Source organism: Trichosurus vulpecula, chromosome 5 (genome assembly GCF_011100635.1).
Source record: "Trichosurus vulpecula isolate mTriVul1 chromosome 5, mTriVul1.pri, whole genome shotgun sequence".
In the NCBI taxonomy this organism is placed as follows: Eukaryota; Metazoa; Chordata; class Mammalia; order Diprotodontia; family Phalangeridae; genus Trichosurus; species Trichosurus vulpecula.
The window spans coordinates 1047768-1065263 of NC_050577.1; the positions used below are offsets into that span (position 1 = coordinate 1047768).

General features: G+C 52.0%; 1 protein-coding gene across 4 annotated transcripts in view; it reads left to right on the top strand.

Moving 5' to 3' along the window:
- The window catches only part of DYNC1I1 (dynein cytoplasmic 1 intermediate chain 1), a 132248-nt gene that overhangs the window by 76800 nt on the left and 37952 nt on the right, over window positions 1-17496 (top strand). For all 4 annotated transcript variants that reach the window (XM_036759877.1, XM_036759879.1, XM_036759878.1 and 1 more), the window contains 4 exons: window positions 7748-7894; window positions 9975-10088; window positions 11376-11509; window positions 13943-14087. In XM_036759877.1, the coding sequence (XP_036615772.1) occupies window positions 7748-7894; window positions 9975-10088; window positions 11376-11509; window positions 13943-14087 (540 nt within the window). The remainder of the gene's footprint in view (window positions 1-7747; window positions 7895-9974; window positions 10089-11375; window positions 11510-13942; window positions 14088-17496) is intronic.

Here is a 17496-nt window from a genome sequence, read left to right on the forward strand (position 1 = left end):
AAATCAAAGGCAGAGATGTCAACACACTCTATCGCCGAGCGCGCACTTCCCTTTTTTTAATTAAGTGGGATTTTGACATTCGGTTGGAAGGAGGTTGTTGGGGGTTGATTTTCAAGTAGGAAGGAGATCCAGAGAGTCGTCTCTTTTATTCTTTTCTCATCCTCATCCAAAAACAAGTTGAATTTGGCCTTGGGTTCCAGCTGAGTCGCAGCTCTACACAAGCCCTTCGAACCCTTGAATGCTTCCCTGGATGAAACCAGAAGGTCTAGCCAAGCCTGGAGAGTCTCTTCTGGAAAATCTGACACCAGCTATTTCAGGAAGGTGGGCTGTGCTCTCGAGTGACATTTTCCCCTTTGGGATGTGGTGTCGTGTGTGGAAAGAGCACCAGACCTGAAGTCAAGTAGACAGGAACTTGCTGGCTGTGTGACCCTGGAGAAGTAACTTAATCTTGCCTCAATTTCCTCACCCATAACGGGCATCATAACAGCAGCTACTCAGCTAGCAGAGCTGTTGTGAGGGTTAGATGAGGCGATGCGTGCAGAGAAGGTGCAGGCTACATAAACGTCAGTGCGTATTGTTTCTGTAAGATTCCTGACTGGCATCACTTGGAGGAATGAAAGGATGATGTCATACCTTTGATCTTTCGATCCCTTACAAATGTATCACCTCCACATTCAGGAATCTCTTGGTCCCCTTACCCGGCCATAATCTCTTGGCTTTCCACTTCTCCCCTGACCCTCCCTTACTAACCCTGCTCTTCATCGGCACCATGACCCCACCCGTGCACCGGCCACCCTCTCCTCTTTTGCCCATCTTGACTCCTTGGTGAACCAACTGAACTCTGCACTGCCCTCTTCTCCTGAATCCCTCACGCGCTTATCGTGCTGCCAATTATGCCCAGCCATGCCTCAGCCTTGGGTCATTCCCACCACTCATCATCTCTACCCTTACATGTGAACACACTGCCGGAGAAAATCACATGGCCATCCTGATGGTGTCCACTACAAAAGTGGGCTGCACAGCTTCAGCTGGGCCTTCACTGCCACCAGGCAATCTCACCTCCTCCCTTAGCAGTTCCCTCTCTCACTCTCCACAGCCACTCTTCTTCCAAAGCTTCTCATCCCTCCTCAACTCTCCCATGGCTACCCTCACCCCACTCTCTTGGCTGATCACTCAGGCACCCTCTGCCCTTCCCCCCTCCAGCCCTGTCTCCTGTGATGAGGTGGCCTTCCTCCTGGCCAAGGCCAAGCCCTCCACCTACTCAAGGGATCCTATTCCGTCCTGCCTCCTCTGACACATTGCCCCCTCCATCGCCCCCACTCTATCACTTCTCAGTCTGTACCTCTCCACTGGCTCATTCCCAACTGCCTACAAATATGCCCAAGCCTCCCCCACCCTGACCATACCCTCACTCGATCCTGTCGTCCCTGCTAACTAGCATCCTGTATCTCTTCTGCCCTTTTGGGCTAAACTGCTAAGAAAGGCCATCTGCAACAGATGCTTGCATGTCTTCTCCTCTCACTCTCAGCTTCTGACCTGGAGTCAGGAAGATCTGAGTTCATATCTGGCCTCAGACACCTGCTAGGTATGTGACCTTGGGCAGGTCACTTAACTACTGTTTGCCTCAGTTTACCCATCTGTAAAATGGGGATACAAACAGCACCTGCCTCCCAGGATTGTTGTGAAGATCACATTTGTAATGTGTTTTGCCCATTGCCTGGCACACAGTTGTTATTTGTCCTTTGTTTTCGGAGAGGACCGATGACATCATGGGGTGATGTCTTGACTTGCGCATAAATTGGTTTGAAGTGAGACTGAGCTACACCAAGTCATCGGCCTCATCCAGAGTCACACAAGTCCAGTGGTAGGGCAAAAGTCAGGACAACTGGCGATGGCCCAGGATGCAGTGGGTGTCCTTGGCATCTTCCATGTCTGACCAGGCTAAGCGCTCCACAGCGCCCACTTCAGCTGCCTTCATGGGCCTTGGAACAGTTTGTTCTCATCCACCCAATCCACCGAGGGAAATCTTCACATGCTTGGGGCGGACACCCCCCTAACTCACTAACAGGTTTGAGGCCAGTGGGTTACTCCCAGCCTGGATTTAGCCCACCTACTGAGACAGTTTTGCCGGAGTGTGGCCGATGCCCATGCCACCACTTCTTGGAGGCCCAGGTGAGAGTTGGGTGGCAGGTGGACCCCAAAGGTGGATGAGCAGCTCTGAAAAGGGCCCAGCAGCCCTCAGACCAGAGGTGCTGGTCCTCCTTGAACACTTATTAGTAGCTATTACTAATAATAGCATCCCAAAGGACCAGCAGCTAAATGGAGCTAGGCTAGACCTCCCCAGGATGAAGTTCTATTGAGAGCTTGTCAGGACTCAAGAATAATCCTCTATTCACTACATTTGGGGGTGTAACGGATAGAGCCCTGGACTTGGGGTCAGGAACAGAAGAGATCAAGGCTCTCCTCAGCTAATTATCGCCTATGTCCTCTGGGCTTAGTTTCTTCATTTGTAAAATGAGGATAATGATGACAATAAGAACCTTTTATTTAGTGCTTTAAGGTTTCCAAAGAACTTTACAAATATTATCTCCCTTGGTTCTCATAACCCTGTGAGGTCTATTGTCATCCCCACTCTACAGAGGAGGTAACTGAGGCCGAAGGGGGTGGGCGACTTGCCCAATGTCCCAAGGCTAGGGAGTGAGGCTGCGTTTGACCCCAGCTCCCCAGCTGCTGCACCCCCTGTATCACAGGGCTATTGTGAGGGTCATGGAAGAGAACGTGAGAAGCCCTCAAAGCTCCAGATAGATGCTTCTCGTAGTTATTTAGAACACAATCTAAGATTTTACCAAGATAAAACTGTTTCACCAAACTTGCTAATGGTTTCCCAAAAGGAATGAAATGAACTCTATAATAATACCAATAATAAAACAATATCATTGCACCCAAACTGCCCTCTCCAGAGTTACTGATGCTCTCTCAGTGGCCACATCCAATGTCCCTTTGTCAACCCTCTCTCCTTGACCTCTGGGCAGCCTCTGACCCTGCTGGTCACTCTCCCCTCCTGGGTTCCCTCTTCTCTCTAGGTCTTCAGGCCACCCTCTGCCTCATCTCTCCTGGTTCTCCTCCTCCCTCTCTGACCCATCCTTCTCCATCTCTTCTGCTGGATCCTCCTCCAGACCACGCCCTCTAACCACAGGTGTCCCTCAGGGTCTGTCCTGGGCCCTCTGCTCCTCTCCCTCCATACTCCTTACTTCACCTGGTGAGCTCATCAGCTCCCATGGATTCAGTGACCATCTCTACACTGATGATTCTCACCTCTTCCTGTCCTGTCTGCCCCAATCTCCCTGCCAACCTCCAGTCTCCCATCTCCAACTACCTCTCAGACATCTTGAACTGGATGTCCTGCTGACATTTTAAACTGAAGAGGTCCAAAGCAGAATTCATCACCTTTCCTCCAAACTCTCCTCTCTTCTGAACATCCCTATTACTATTGAGGACACCATGATAATCAGTCCTCCAGGCTCATATCCAAAGATTCTTCACTCTCTCTCACCCCCCTCCCCATCCAATATGGTACCAAGATCTGTCAGTTTCACCGCTGCAGCATCTCTCTCCAATGTGCTCCCTCCTCTCCTCTGACCCTGCCCCCACCCTGGTGAAGACCCTTATCACCTCACACCTGGACTATTGTAATAGCTGTGGGGGGGGGTGGGGGGCTGTCTCAAGTCTACCCCCACTCCAGTCCACCCTCCATTCAGCCACTAAAGGGATTCTTCTAAAATGCAGGTCTGACCATGTCCCTCCAGCCCCCACTCGACAAACTCCAGCAGCTTCCACCAGCCACCAGAGCCATAACCTACCCCTCCTCCCTTTCCAGTCTTATAGCTCGCTCCCCAACATGTCCTCTCTCCTCCTCCCAACACACGATTTGGGCTGTTTCCTCTCCAGGCTCTGGGCATCTCCCTGCCTGGAATGCTCTCCCTCCTCTGCTCCAACCACTTAGCTCCCTAGTGTCCTTCAAGCCCCAACTAAACTCCCACCTCCTATGGAAGCCTCCCCCAGCCCCTCTTCATTTCTGCTCCTTCCCTTTGCTAGTTCTTGCTTATCCTGTGGATAGCTTGTTTGTGCATATGTCTTCCCCATTAGACAGGGAGCTCCTTGAGGGCAGGGATGGTTTTTCAACTCTTTCTATCTGCTGTACTTGGCCCATGCCTGGTGCACAGCCATATTTTATTTGCTCTCCTATCCTCGGGTTCCCCCACCACCACCACCACTCTAAACAATCCCCCACACAGTTTCCAAAGTAATTTTCCTTAAGGACAGAGCAGTCAACAAGTACTTATTAAATGCCTACAGTGTGTGGTCATGGGAGATACAAATGCCTTTCCTCAAGGAGCTTACATTCTTTTTTTTTAAAAAAAATTTAATCATTAAATCTTTACATTTTTTCTAATTACATAGAAAAACAATTTTAGCATTAGTTTTTTTTTAATTTTTGAGTTCCAAATTCTTTCTCTCCCTCCCCTCCCCCTCCTTGAAACAGCAAGTAATTAGGCATACATGTTCAGTCATGCAAAATATATTTCCATATTAGCCATGTTGTGAAAAATACCAACCAAAAAAAATAAAGAAGAATAAAGTCAAATGATATGCTTCTACTATTTTTACTTTCTTTCTTTTCTTTTTTATTGTTCAAATCTTCTTGCACAAAATAACTAATACGGAGATATTTCACATGATTGCACATGTATAACTTGTATCAGATTGCTTACCATTGCAGGGAGAGAGGGAGGGAGGGAGGGATAGAATTTGGAACTCAAAACTTAAAAAAAAGAATGCTAAAAATTGTTTTTACTGTAATTGGGGGCAAAATAATGTTTTTTTAAATAGTATGATTTGATCTGCATTTGGACCCCATTATTCTTTCTCTGGAGGTGGATAGCATTTTTCACCATAAGTCCTTTGGAATTGTCTTAGATCATTGTATTGCCGAGAATAGCTAAGTCATTCACAGCTCTTCCTTGAACAATATTGCTCTTACTGTGTACAATGTTTTCCTGGTTCTGCTCACTTCACTTTGCATCAGTTCATGGAAGTCTTTCCAAGGTTTTCAGAAGCCATCCTGCTTTTCATTTCTTAGAGCACAGTAGTGTTCCATCATATACCACAGCTTGTTCAGCCATTCCCCAGTTGGTGGGAATCCTCTCAGTTTCTGATTCTTGTCCACTACCACAAGAGCTGCTGTAAATATCTTTGTACGTGTGGGCCCTTTTCCTTTTTTGATGATCTCTTTGGGATACAGACCTGGCAGTGGCATTGCTGGTATTGCACGGTTTTATGGCCCTTTGGGCATAGCTCCAAACTGCTCTCCAGAATAGTTGGATCAGTTCACAACTCTACCAACAATGCATCAGTGTCCCAGTTTTCCCACATTCCTCCAACATTCATCATTTTCCTTTTCCATCATATTAGCTAATCTGACAGGAGTGGTACTGAGGAGTTCTCATTCTAATGAGATCTGACTGTGTTACTCCCCTACTTAATAAACTTCTATGGCTCCCTATGGCCTCTAGGATGAACTCTAAGCCTCTTGGCCTGGCTTTTACTGCTGTCTGTCTGGCCTCATTAGACAAGACTCTAGACCTCCGTGCCTTGCACTGGCCACCCCCCATGCCAGTAGTGCACCTTCCTTAGCTCCACCTCCACCTCCACGTAGAGTCCTTCTCTTCCCTCCAGATCCAGATCACAACAGTGCAGCTGTCCTCCCTCCCTGCAGACTCTCTCATGAAGCACTCCCTCATGTTCAGATCATAGCAGAATGTTCTATGCAAACTCGAAAGATAATTCTCCTAAAACACCCAGAGAAGTCACTAGCCAGTCTGTGTTCTGGGATGGGAGAGAGGGTCAAAAGAGACGTATTAGGCAAAAAAAAAAAAAAAATGGCTTCCTGCTTCTCTTCCCCTCAGAAGGTGACAGGGAGATGCCCAGTGGCTGAGTCCCCTCAGCAGTGTCATCACCTAGGGCTGGGAGTGAGTTGCTGACAATGGCTTCTTTCTAAAGCCCCAGCTGAAATGTCTCTGTGCTGGCTGAAAGCTAGAGGTGCCTAGGAGCACAAGCCCCTGCTCCATCACCATCAAGCACTGCCTTTGGCCAACAAAAAGCTGACTTTGCTCAGGAGGACAATCTCTCCCCAGGGGAACTGGCCCCAGGGCTGAGACCCCATGGTTCCCTGCCTGGCCCTAACCAGCTCCACAGAGTGCCTGCCATCCACACCAGCCATGGCCCTGGCCGGCATCAGGAATAGATGTGGGCATCAGGGCTGGCTTCCAAGCCCAGTGGCCTCTGCGGTTCCAGGACGTGCCTTCTCTCAGCTGGCCTGGACTAACTCTGAGAAATTAAAACCAGCTTTACCAGCCACTTGAAGGCAGTTAGGGACTGGCTTGGATTGCATGCAGAGTGTGCATAGAGTGAGGAAAGATCCTGACAGCCCTCCTCCACCCCTCCTGGCTCTGTGGGACCAACCTCCTCAGTGGTTGGGGGTAAAAAAGCCCAGCTGACTCTTCCTGAAATGGAGGAGGAGGGTGGGGAACCCCTTGGTGGGTTAGCTCTGGGCTTGCAGAAGTGGGGGTGGATGCATGTGGCCACGGCTCAGATACGAGGCAGGCAGACTCAGTTTCCCCAAAGTTGGATAAGCTGGGGAAGGGCAGCCATTTTGCAGAAGGATCAGCTAAAAAAACCGAAGAACACTAGGGCAGAGAGGAGCGGAGCTCAAGGATATGAAGGGACGTGAGGAGGAGGGTTCAGATTAGTCCTTTTGGACCCCAAAGGGAAGAACCAGGAGCAAGGAGGTGGGGCGTCCAGAAGAGGAGCCATTAAGGCTGGAGAAGCTTCATGGCCACGAGAACTGCCCCAGAGTGGAAAGGATTTCCTTCCTTCTTGGAGGGCTGCAGGCAGAGGCTGGCCTGCTGCGGTAGAAGGAGCTGTCAGGCAGGGCTGGGAGAGTCCTGCTGCCCATCTGACAACAGCTTCTTTCTCTGATTTCACCTGGAAGGGGCCGAGGCTTCGGATTGCCTTCCATGCACCGACAAAAAACAGGAGACTCAGCTGCCTGGTCAGGAGAGGTCTGCTGCAGACCTCCATGAGGTCCTCTGTCTCCTTGTCTCGTTTCCCAGGCGAATGGAGGCTCCCTGAGGGCAGGGGCAATCATGTCCTCGTTTCTATAGCCCCTGCTCCCAATACAATCCCTTTCGTGCACATAGTAGGTGCTCAGTAAAGGCTAAAGAGAAGAGGGCTGTGGCGGTCCCTTCTGTCTCTGACAGGAAGTCTCGGGTTTTGTGAGAAACCCCATCTCTTCAGAAAGAACGGGCTTAGGCTCCCAGCTGCACTTGGCGCCATGCCCCAAGCATCGCTCTGGGCAGCTGGATTCGGAGTTAGGAAGACCTGAGCTGGGAATATAGCTGGGTGACCCCGGGTGTCTCCTCTTCAGTTCCCTCATCTGTAAATGGGGCCAATCGTGATAGCTCTCACACACAGGGCTTCACAGTTTGCAAAGCTCCTTGCAAATATTAACTCGTTTAATAAAACAAAGAGGGAGGGGCCTGCGGAGCTCCCGGGGTTGTCTCATCTTTACAGAGCATTTTGCAAACCTTAGGACACCCTATAAACGCTGGCCGTTACGGGAATAATCAGAGTTACCACCATTATTAATTAGCAGTGTACCTCATCCTCTCTGCTCTGTTCTCCACAGTCTTCAGTGATGTCCGTCTGTCTAGCGCGCTTCCATCCCAACCTGGTGGTGGGTGGTACCTACTCTGGCCAGATAGTCCTCTGGGATAACCGCAGTCACCGGGGGACGCCAGTGCAGCGGACGCCCTTGTCTGCAGCTGCACACACGGTAGGTAGGAAGCAGCAAATCGGAGGGATCTGATGGGCAGAAATAGTACCCATCTCGCCAGGCGTGGGCAGACGGAAGGTGGGGCAATAGGAGCCCATGTACATCAGCCAAAGGCCCCGAGGAACCTGGAATCAGCGGGTGTGGGGCGAGTTTCAGCCTGAAATCTGTGTCCTCCTGGAGGCCCTTGGGAAGAAGCAGACCAAAACACCTCCTCTGGGGTCGGAGGGGGCTCCTGTCCCACCCTGGCACAGTTCCTCGGCCGCCAGGGGAAGCCTGGACTCCCTCTTGCTGGAATGTGAGGGGAAGGTTCGACCCATAGTCTGCGGTGACAATGCAATCCCCGGGGTTAGAAGTCAACATCTCCAAACCATTTCCCGTAATTTAGCTGAAGGGTCTCAGGCTGTTGCTAATCGGACAAGTGTTCAAGATTTACTGGGGAGAATGACAGGTGTGTGTCGCAATTAGCGGGGGGAGGCACGTCTCTCTCGATCCCTGTTCTCTTGACATGCACGATAAATGATGCTCTCTCCCCGTAATGCCCAAATTATGCCCCGGAATACAACCGCACCATTGTTTCCAATTTCCTGGACGGGGCTGCCCGATTTGTTTCATCTGTGGCTCTCAGACTCTTCCTGGGCCGTCCTGGGAATGCAGCCGCTTGGGGGGGGGGGGGGAGCTGATTGCATCAAATCAGGGAATAGGGGAGTTTGCCCAAGTCAGGGTGATGGGCAATGAGGAATGACAAATCCCAAGTCAAAAATAATGACACCTGACGGGGGCCTTCGATCCCAGGCAGGGAAAGGAGGCTCTGGCAATCTGGGGAAATTGGTCTCCCTCATTTCATTCCCAACGATTCAGACACGATGATGCCCTGGCTTTCCTCCATACACTGGTCTGAGACAGGGAGGCAACATAGGTGTCCAAGCAAATCTGGATGACCCCCTCGTGGGGGATGGGGAGGAAACAGGCCTTCTTGGCCACATGGCCCAGGGAGGGGCTCAGGGGGTTCTCTCACCTGTCCTCAGGTATCTGAGGGTTTGTCCTGTGGAGGGAGGACTCCCCTGGGTCAAAGGGCAACAGGTGTGAAGTGGACAGCTTTAGGCTCCAGGGCAGAAAACACTTCCTTCAAAGGAAAGCTGTTTGACTGGTGCTAGGGGCTACCTCAAGAGATGGTGAGCTCCCTGTCCAGGCAAATCATCAAGGAGAGGAGGAGCGACTCTGTCCTAGAGCTAGAAGTGGAAGGGACCTCAGAGGCCATGCAGCCCAGTGTCCCCATTGTCCAGAGGAGGAAGCTGAGATCACACAGGCAGCAAATGCCCGGATCCCTGATTCTGGGGCGGATCCTCTCTCCTCCAACCCAGGCTCCCTCAGACCAGACCACTTTTCCAGGGCGTTTTTAGCAGATGTCTGTCTGGCACAGTTTGGGTAAGAGGCAGCTGGGGCATCTTTAGGTTGGAAGTCTGAAAGATTCTTCCTTTGATGCCCACGTATCCTGCACTGGCCTGCTTAGGAGCCAACCTCCAGGAGTCTCCAATGTTTCTGTGAGTCACCAACGTCCACCATTTAGACCCAGGCAGAGATAACTAGAGGCCCAGGAGCCCTAGAATCTGGCCCCTGGACACCCTTCCGGAGGTCTCCAAGCAGAGATGGGACAACCAGCTGTCGCAGATAGTTACAGGGGATTCTCTTGTGGTGTGGTTTGCATTGGATATCTCCCGAAGTCCCTTCCCCTCATCCAACGCTGGGACCCTAGAGGTAGCATTGGACAGTAGCTCCCCATTTGAACTCATCACTCTAACAAGGTACTCAGCTTAGCTCTTGTTGGAGTCTTTCCTGATTTTGCTGAAGGACCATTAGTGAGGACAGCACCTTGCTAGATTGCTGTGCCCTGGTGCAGTGCCCAAATCACCTGTCCTGCTGGCAGCCTGGTTCCAAGAAGTCAGGCTCAAACCCTCACTAGGGAGGGGCTGGGCATTGGAACCATCTCCCATCCCACACCCGGGTGGAGCCAGACAAGGAGCATCCTCTTCAGGCTTTTGTGAGGTGCCCTGCCTGTCACCTTCTCTCTCTATGCCCACAGCACCCCGTCTACTGTGTCAATGTGGTAGGCACCCAGAATGCTCACAACCTCATCACTGTCTCCACCGATGGCAAGCTGTGCTCCTGGAGCCTGGACATGCTCTCTACACCACAGGTGAGTGCCCTGGCCCCAAGACTGGGTGACTCCAGGGCAGGAAGACAGACAGACAGACAGACCAGTATGCACACCTGCCTGACAGGAAGCTCACTAGAAGGGGTGGGCAGAAGGAAGGGAAGGCAGGTGAGTCAGGCTCTACCCCATCCATCTCTCAGTCTCCTCCTCCTTTTTCTGGATATCCCAAATCACCTGCCTTTCCCCCAGTAGTGTACTGATGGTTGCTACTGTATCCATGGTAATGATGTATGGTAATAAGATGTAAATGGTCATTAATGTATCAATGTAATATATTGGTCCTCTTAGAGATAGGGTGAAATAAAGGACCCCATACTTCTTAGGGCAGTCCAGCCTCATGAGTGATCACTGCGGGGTGCCTGTGACTGCTCCCTCCCCAGCCCCTCCCAACACCTCCCTCTCTCCCTCTTCCTCTTCCTCTTCCTCTCTCTCTCTCTCTCTCTCTCTCTCTCTCTCTCTCTCTCTCTCCTTCCTCCCTCCCTCTTTCCCTCTCTCCCTCCTCCCACTGTCTTTCACACACACACACACACACACACACACACACACACACTCTTGGGTGACAGATCATTGCATGCAAGGGGACAGCGCCTCTTGTGGCAGAACTGGTAAGCACACTTTCCACATGTTCTGGTTGATGGTCTGGCTGACTAGCTGGGTGGCTTCCCTTCTCTGTACCTGACTTTCCTGCTCTGTAAAAGACCCAAGCTGGGTCTGTGACAAGTGAGATTCCCTTATCAGAGAAAGGGGGCGTGGCTGAGAAGACAGTTCCTCGGTGAGTCTATGGCTTCCTTGAACTTGGAGGAGTGAAGGGTGGGGAGCAGGACAGGGTGGGTGGGCCTCGAGGATGAGGGCTGACCTGAGCCTCTCCTGCCTGACTCAACAACTTGACGTTTTCCCCCGGGGATGCTTGCCTTCGTAGAATCCCTCCCCAGCCTGGATCCTTAAGAGGTCTGGGCTCCCTGCCCATCCTGGGGTGATGCCAGGACACGGGCTCCCTCGTACCCAGGCTCTTGATGCTGCTCTCATGGAATGATATTCCAAGATATTCTCTGAGGCCTTTGGCGTGGGGTAGTAGGGGAGCCAGAGCCAGTAGTCTCAAGGCAGAGTTCCAGGCTACCATAAGCTTTACAGGCAGGGTTACATGGGCCTCCTAGAAGTGAAACCTGGGTCTGCTCGAGGGGGAAAAGCCACAGATCTTTGGGCCAAATGATGCTCCAGTGGCATGGACAAATGGGCAGAAGGAGGTATGATGATTGTCTGCTTTGGCAGGAGAGCATGGAGCTGGTGTACAACAAATCCAAACCGGTGGCTGTCACAGGGATGGCCTTCCCCACAGGAGATGTCAACAACTTTGTGGTGGGCAGCGAGGAGGGCACGGTCTACACAGCCTGCCGTCATGGAAGGTGATTTTCTATTTGTTCCTCATTTCCAATAATCCAATGTTCTGAGGCAGATCCGGTGGCACTTGGGCCCTGGAAGGTCTTTCTGAAGCATTTCAGAAAAGGAAAATGGAGCTGAATTGAGGCTGGTCTAGGGAGCTACTTGGCTATCAAGATCCTCCTTGGACTGGCATAAAAATGCCAATATGATATCATGTCCCTGGGCTGGTTTTGGCTGGTTAAGTTCCAGGTCTGTGGAAGCCTAAGGCATCTGGGAAAATGTCAGGGAAAGGTGGATGAAGAAGGCTGGAGGAGTCCAGCACAGTGGACCCCTGCTCTGTGTGGGGGGGGGGGGGCAGAGGGAGGGGACACAGCAACATCACATTCTTGGGGAGAGCCAGAGACCTCAATGGACAAGAACTGGGCCACCAGGAGTGAGGCCTCTTAAGCTCCCACACTGAACTTCGGGCTGGGGACTCCCATGCACAAACATCATCCCCACCTTGGGTTGCTGATTAAGTTAGAAGGAAAATAGAGTGGAAGCCCCTTAAGGCCAGCACCCAGCATAGCCCAGGGGAGGGGCTTGGGTTCAAGGTCCTTCTCACCCTAGTCTCTGTGGGCCTCCTCTTGGCCCTGGGTGACAGGACCAGGAAAAAGGAAGAAGCCCAGTGTATTCTGCCCCTGGGTTGTTAAGTGAGGATTCTGGCAGCTGCCTCTTTATCATTCAGCACTCAATCTCCCTCCCCAAGGCCACGGAGGATCAGACAGCTATGATTTCCCCAACCGAAGCCTTCAATGGGAAAGGGAAAGGAATGGATTAAGCAATTATTAAGCGCCTGCTAGGTGCCAGCACGATGCTAACTGAGCTCTTGACAAATAGGATCTCTTTTGGTCTTCAAAACAACCTTGGGCGGTGGGCGTTATTATCATCCCTATGTTACTGAGAGGAATCTGAGACAGGCTGGAAGAAGGGAACTTGCTCAGGGTCCCACAGCTGAGGCTGGATCTGAACTCAGGGCTTCCTGACTCCAGACTCCAAGCTCTCTGCACTGGCCCCCAGCCTGTAGCACCAGGTGGGATTTGCCCCATTGCCATGTTAGGGAAGTCTGGAGCTGAGTCTGCGCAAATGTCCCATGAAGGAGCCATTAGTCCAATAGTCAGGCATCTGAAGCATCAACCAGACCCCTTGGGCCTCACACCCCAAGGTCCATGAGAGCTGAGAAACTTGCTGTAACCCAGAATGGCTATGAACGGGCCACAGAATGGTCTTTGCCAGTCTCCAAGCTAACCTGGGCTTTGAAAAAAGAAGATACTCCTAAGGAATGAACGCTCTTGTTTATTTTTCCAGAACATTTGCTAAATCTGTGCTGGAAGTGAGGAAAACAAGGAGGAAAAAGGAGGAAGGGAGGAAGGCAGCTGGGAGGAGGGGCTCCAGACAAGCCCTGGTTTAACTCATCCCAGCCCCTACTTCCCCCACGGGCAGCCTTCTCAGCCCCGGTGAATATTGGGCTGCCAGGGGAAGGATTCCAGTTTGTCCTTCTTTTCAAGTGAGCCCCTTCTGAAGCTCTGGCATGGCTCCTTTTCACCTATGGTGGGGAAGGTGCAAATCCCCCTCCATAAATTAAATGAGCTCCTGATCCTGTTTCCTATAAATCTTTTAAGGCTTGGGAGGAGCAAGGCTTGTTTCTCCAGGGGTCACTTCTGAGATCAATTCCTCATGTTCATTAAACTGAACAGAAGTGATGCTGGACTGAGCTGCTGTTCCCAGGCCCTGGCACCATCTGGGCATGGCCTCCATGCCCACCTGGATACCTGCTGGCAGCCCAGGAGCCCTGGAAGGTGTTGAGTGCCCCCCTTGGAATAGTGACGTAGGAAGGGAATGTTCCACCTGCCTGGCAAATCTGTCATGTTTAGGACCATCCCCACACCGAATTCTGAAATGCCGCATTTTTGGCATCATTTTGAGACTCTTTAATTACACGTGATTGCAGGGACACTCTGGCATCAGAGGAGATGGCTGGAATCAGTGCCAGAGTGCCTGGAGCTCTGTCACTAGGTGGCATTTCATTAGCGCCTGGCCAGCTTCCAAAAGAACTCTCTCTTTAAGAGGAAAAAGCTGCTGTTTTTCTTTTCTTCCTTCCTCTCTCTCTTCCCTTCCTCCCTTCTCCCTTCCTCCCTCTCTTTCTTCCTCCCTCCCTCCCTCCCTTCCTTCCTTTCTTCCTTTCTTCTTCCCTCCATGCTCCAGGTCCCTTCACTAAATAGAATCCACTGCTTCCTCCTTATGCCATTCTCTGTGTAGACCTCATCCCTAGATTTTGCCCGGCATGGAGAGGAGGAAGCAGGTGCTTTGACCTCCAGGGCAAGGGTCAGCTCTGAGGGGAAGACAAGTCTCAACTGCAAAGGAAATGTGGGTTTTAAAGACATTGGCTGAGCTTGTGTCCTATGGTCATCCTGCAGCAAGGCTGGCATTGGGGAGGTCTTCGAGGGACACCAAGGACCAGTGACAGGAATCAACTGCCACATGGCTGTGGGCCCCATTGACTTCTCTCACCTCTTTGTCACCTCCTCATTCGACTGGACAGTCAAGCTGTGGAGCACCAAGGTAAGAGCTTCCAAATTGAAACTTTGGGTGCTGCCAAGGGAAGCCAGGTATGTTGAGCTGTCTCTGCTCTAGCTGGTAGTGTCCCAGCCATGTGGGAGGTCCATCACGGATCCCTTTGTGTCCCCGGGGGCTTTTCCCAGGGCAAGACACATTCCAAGACTCTTAATTGCCAAATATTCCTTTCACAGGGTGTCAGTCAGTCCACAAATATTTATTAAGCCCCTACTAAGTGCCAGGCTCTTAGCTAAGCCCTGGAGATAGAAAGTGAGGCAGAAGCGGACCCTCCAGAGGAGGAGCTCAGACTAAGGGGAAGATGATGTGCAAGCTCTTCGGACAAACATGCTCTAGACAAGATAAATGGGGGCGGGGCAGTTGACTGAGGGAAAACACTAGAATTAAGCAGGACTGGGAAGGCTTCTTGAAAAGGTGCTGGGAAGGGAGAAGAGGAAGGAGAACCCTCCAAGTCTGAGGCATAGCCAGAGAGAGTGCTTGGGGTCGAGACAGCCCAGAGGCCAAGGCACTGGGTCCAAGAGGCAGAGTGAGGTGTGAGAAGCCGGGAAAGGGAGGGGGTGAGTCATGAAGGACTTCTTGAGCCACAGGGGTTGACTGAGCAGAGTGTTTTAGGAAAATCAATTTAGTGGCTGAAGGAGGCTGGACTGGAGGCGGGACAGACCTGAGGCAGGCAGATCCCCAGCAGCTACTTCAACAGGCTAGGTGTGAGGTGATGAGGGCCTGCACCAGGGTGGGGGCCGTGTCAGAGGACAGATGGGGGTGTATTCAGGAGATGCTGCAAAGGTGAACTCAACAGACCTGGCGGGGAGAAAGTGAAGAGTCCAGGCTGATTTTGAGCCTGGGGGACAGGTTATGGTGTAAGTTCAAAAGAGGGGAGAGTTTGAGAGGAAAGATAATGATTTCTGTTCTGGCCATGGTGAGTTTCAGGTGTCTATGGGACACCCTCTTGAAGATGTCCAACAATAGAGAAGTTGGGGCTGGGTAAGTGGACTGGAGAAGCTTCAGTAGAGAGATGGTGATTGACTCCATGCAAGCTGATGAGATCATTGAGTGAAACAGTCCACTCGCCTGGAGGGGGTAATGACCTGAATGAAGATCCAGCAAGCTGGCCAATCAGCTAGGTAGGACAGCCAGGAGAGATGGCATCCCAAAAGTCTGGGGAGAAGAGCCAATCAAAGACAATCAATGAGAGATGTCCTAAAGTGGGAGGGAAGGGAACGAGCCTATTACATGCCAGGCACCATGCTAAACACTGTACAAATAGCATCTCATTGATCCTCCCAGCAGCTCTTCACTAGAGCCCCTTAGACAGAGGTCAGGGACATCTCCTTTGTTAAGGATGTTGCATTGTTCAGTTGTGGGTTAGACCAGGCCAAGGCTTTCCAACCTGTTCCAGACCCCAGGCCCCATATGCCCTGCTCAGCATGAAAGGAAATCTATGTAGAGCTGGCCATGCATGTGTAAATAAGAAAAAAAATAGATAAGCTAATGTCAATTGGATGCTATAGCTTTTTACCGATATTGTTGGGCCCCCTTGAGAAGCCTCTAGCAGCCCTGGGGCATCTGGATGAGGTTGGGAACCCCCAATCTTGATGGTCACTGGGGTCCCTCTGTGCTGTGACTCAGCCTGCTGGCCCTCTCCTCGGCACCCCCCTCATTCTCAGCAGTGAAGAAGCAGGGAGACTGGGGCCTGCTCTTGTGCCTCCTCTGGGAGTGGCCATGCCCACCCTTGCCAGTTCAAATGAAGGTAAGAATTCTGCTCTGGCCTCAGCTGCTATTCTCAGTGTATTCCAGTCTTGTCTGCCTAAAGAGAATTTTCACACCTCAAAGCAGAGATCACAACTTTTGCTCCGAAAAAACAGTAGGTGCTTAATAAATGCATGTTGCCCTCCCTCCCCCCCCCCCCCCCCCACGGTGGACTTTGCCAGGCCACTGTGGAAAGGGCCTCAGTTCCAGTCTTGTTCCTTATTGCTGCTTCAGACCGATAACTCTTGGCTTGCTCCGTCAGTCCTTCCTGATCCCATCATTCCAATGGCTCCCCAGGTCGAACTCATTCTCATCGACCTCATGGTCTCTTGTGCCTTGACCCCCTTGCCCCACCCTGTGATTTACCACAGTCGGACCCAGCACAAACCAAAGCCAGCACCTCCCTTTTAACGTTCTCTGATTCCCAACTCCTGCTCAGTGAGATTCGTGCAACTGGGCAGAGACTTAGAGACATCTGCCCCAATTTTATTGGAGGAAACAGAGCCCAGAAAAAGGAAGTGGCCTGCCTGGGGCAAGGCCGAGCTGGCCGCGAGCTCGCCACGGGCTTCAGGCTCAGCACATGTCGAGGGCGCCCGGCTGAGAGGGGAAGGGGAGGAGGAGGCGTCGAGCCATCTCGCTCCCAACAGCGAGTGGCACGGAAGCCGCGGAGCCCGAACCAAATGGGGTCCGCCATCAAAGCCGGAGCGGGAGTCGGGGGTGGGGGCGGCTTTTCATTGACCTGACTTTAGGGATGGGAACCGCCATAGTGTGGTGATTCCAGATAGTGACTCAGGAACACCGAGCTTCAAATGGCGCATCCAACACTGTCTGGCTCATGACGCCGGGCGGGTCCCCTAAGCTCTTTGAACACCTTCCATTTTCATAGCTGTAACACTCGGACCGTGCGAGTCCTGGTTCACAGGGCCGTCTAGTGGGAATGTTAGACGGACCCTCAGCCGAATCCTGGAGGGGTTCCCTGCCACAGCCGTCCCCACGAGCGCTCGTTCAGCCTGAGATCAAAGACCTTCACCAGGGGGAAAGGACCCCTTTCTGAGGCAGCGCATTCCCTGGGGGCGGGGGGGGGTGTTCTTCCCGACATCCAGCTGCAGCCGCCGCCCACCACGCCCCACCCAGAGGTGTGCTGGAGCCAGCTTGAACCAGCCTGAGAGAGCTGTGTTTAGAGCAGCAAAGCCACAGATTCTTCTGTTGATTGTCCAGACTTAGGAAGGCGATGGAGATGTCGATATTGTCGGAACGTTAAAGCGTGTTCTGCACACATATTTTTTCCCTTCTGGAGAGCCGGTTGTTAAACATTTGCCAGCACGCCGCTGCCCTGTCCCTCTCGGACCAAACGGAACAAACTTACTTCCTCTTTCAGGGAACAGCTCTGCCGTCATCTTCCTTCTGTGGCTCTACTTGATGTCACTACAGCAATATCCTGCCCGCTCCCTCACCCCCCCCCGCCACCGGGGTACGCTCATTCATCACTCCAGATCTCACCGCAGTGCAGACCGACTCGGCGCCTTCTACGGTGCCTCAGTTGACTCGGCTTTGATTGGAGGCCTGGAGGGCTAGGCAATAAACCCCTCCCCGGACCCCCCTTGAGAGAGGGCCTAGAACCGGCCGGGTCACTCCATGTTCTAGAAGTGAC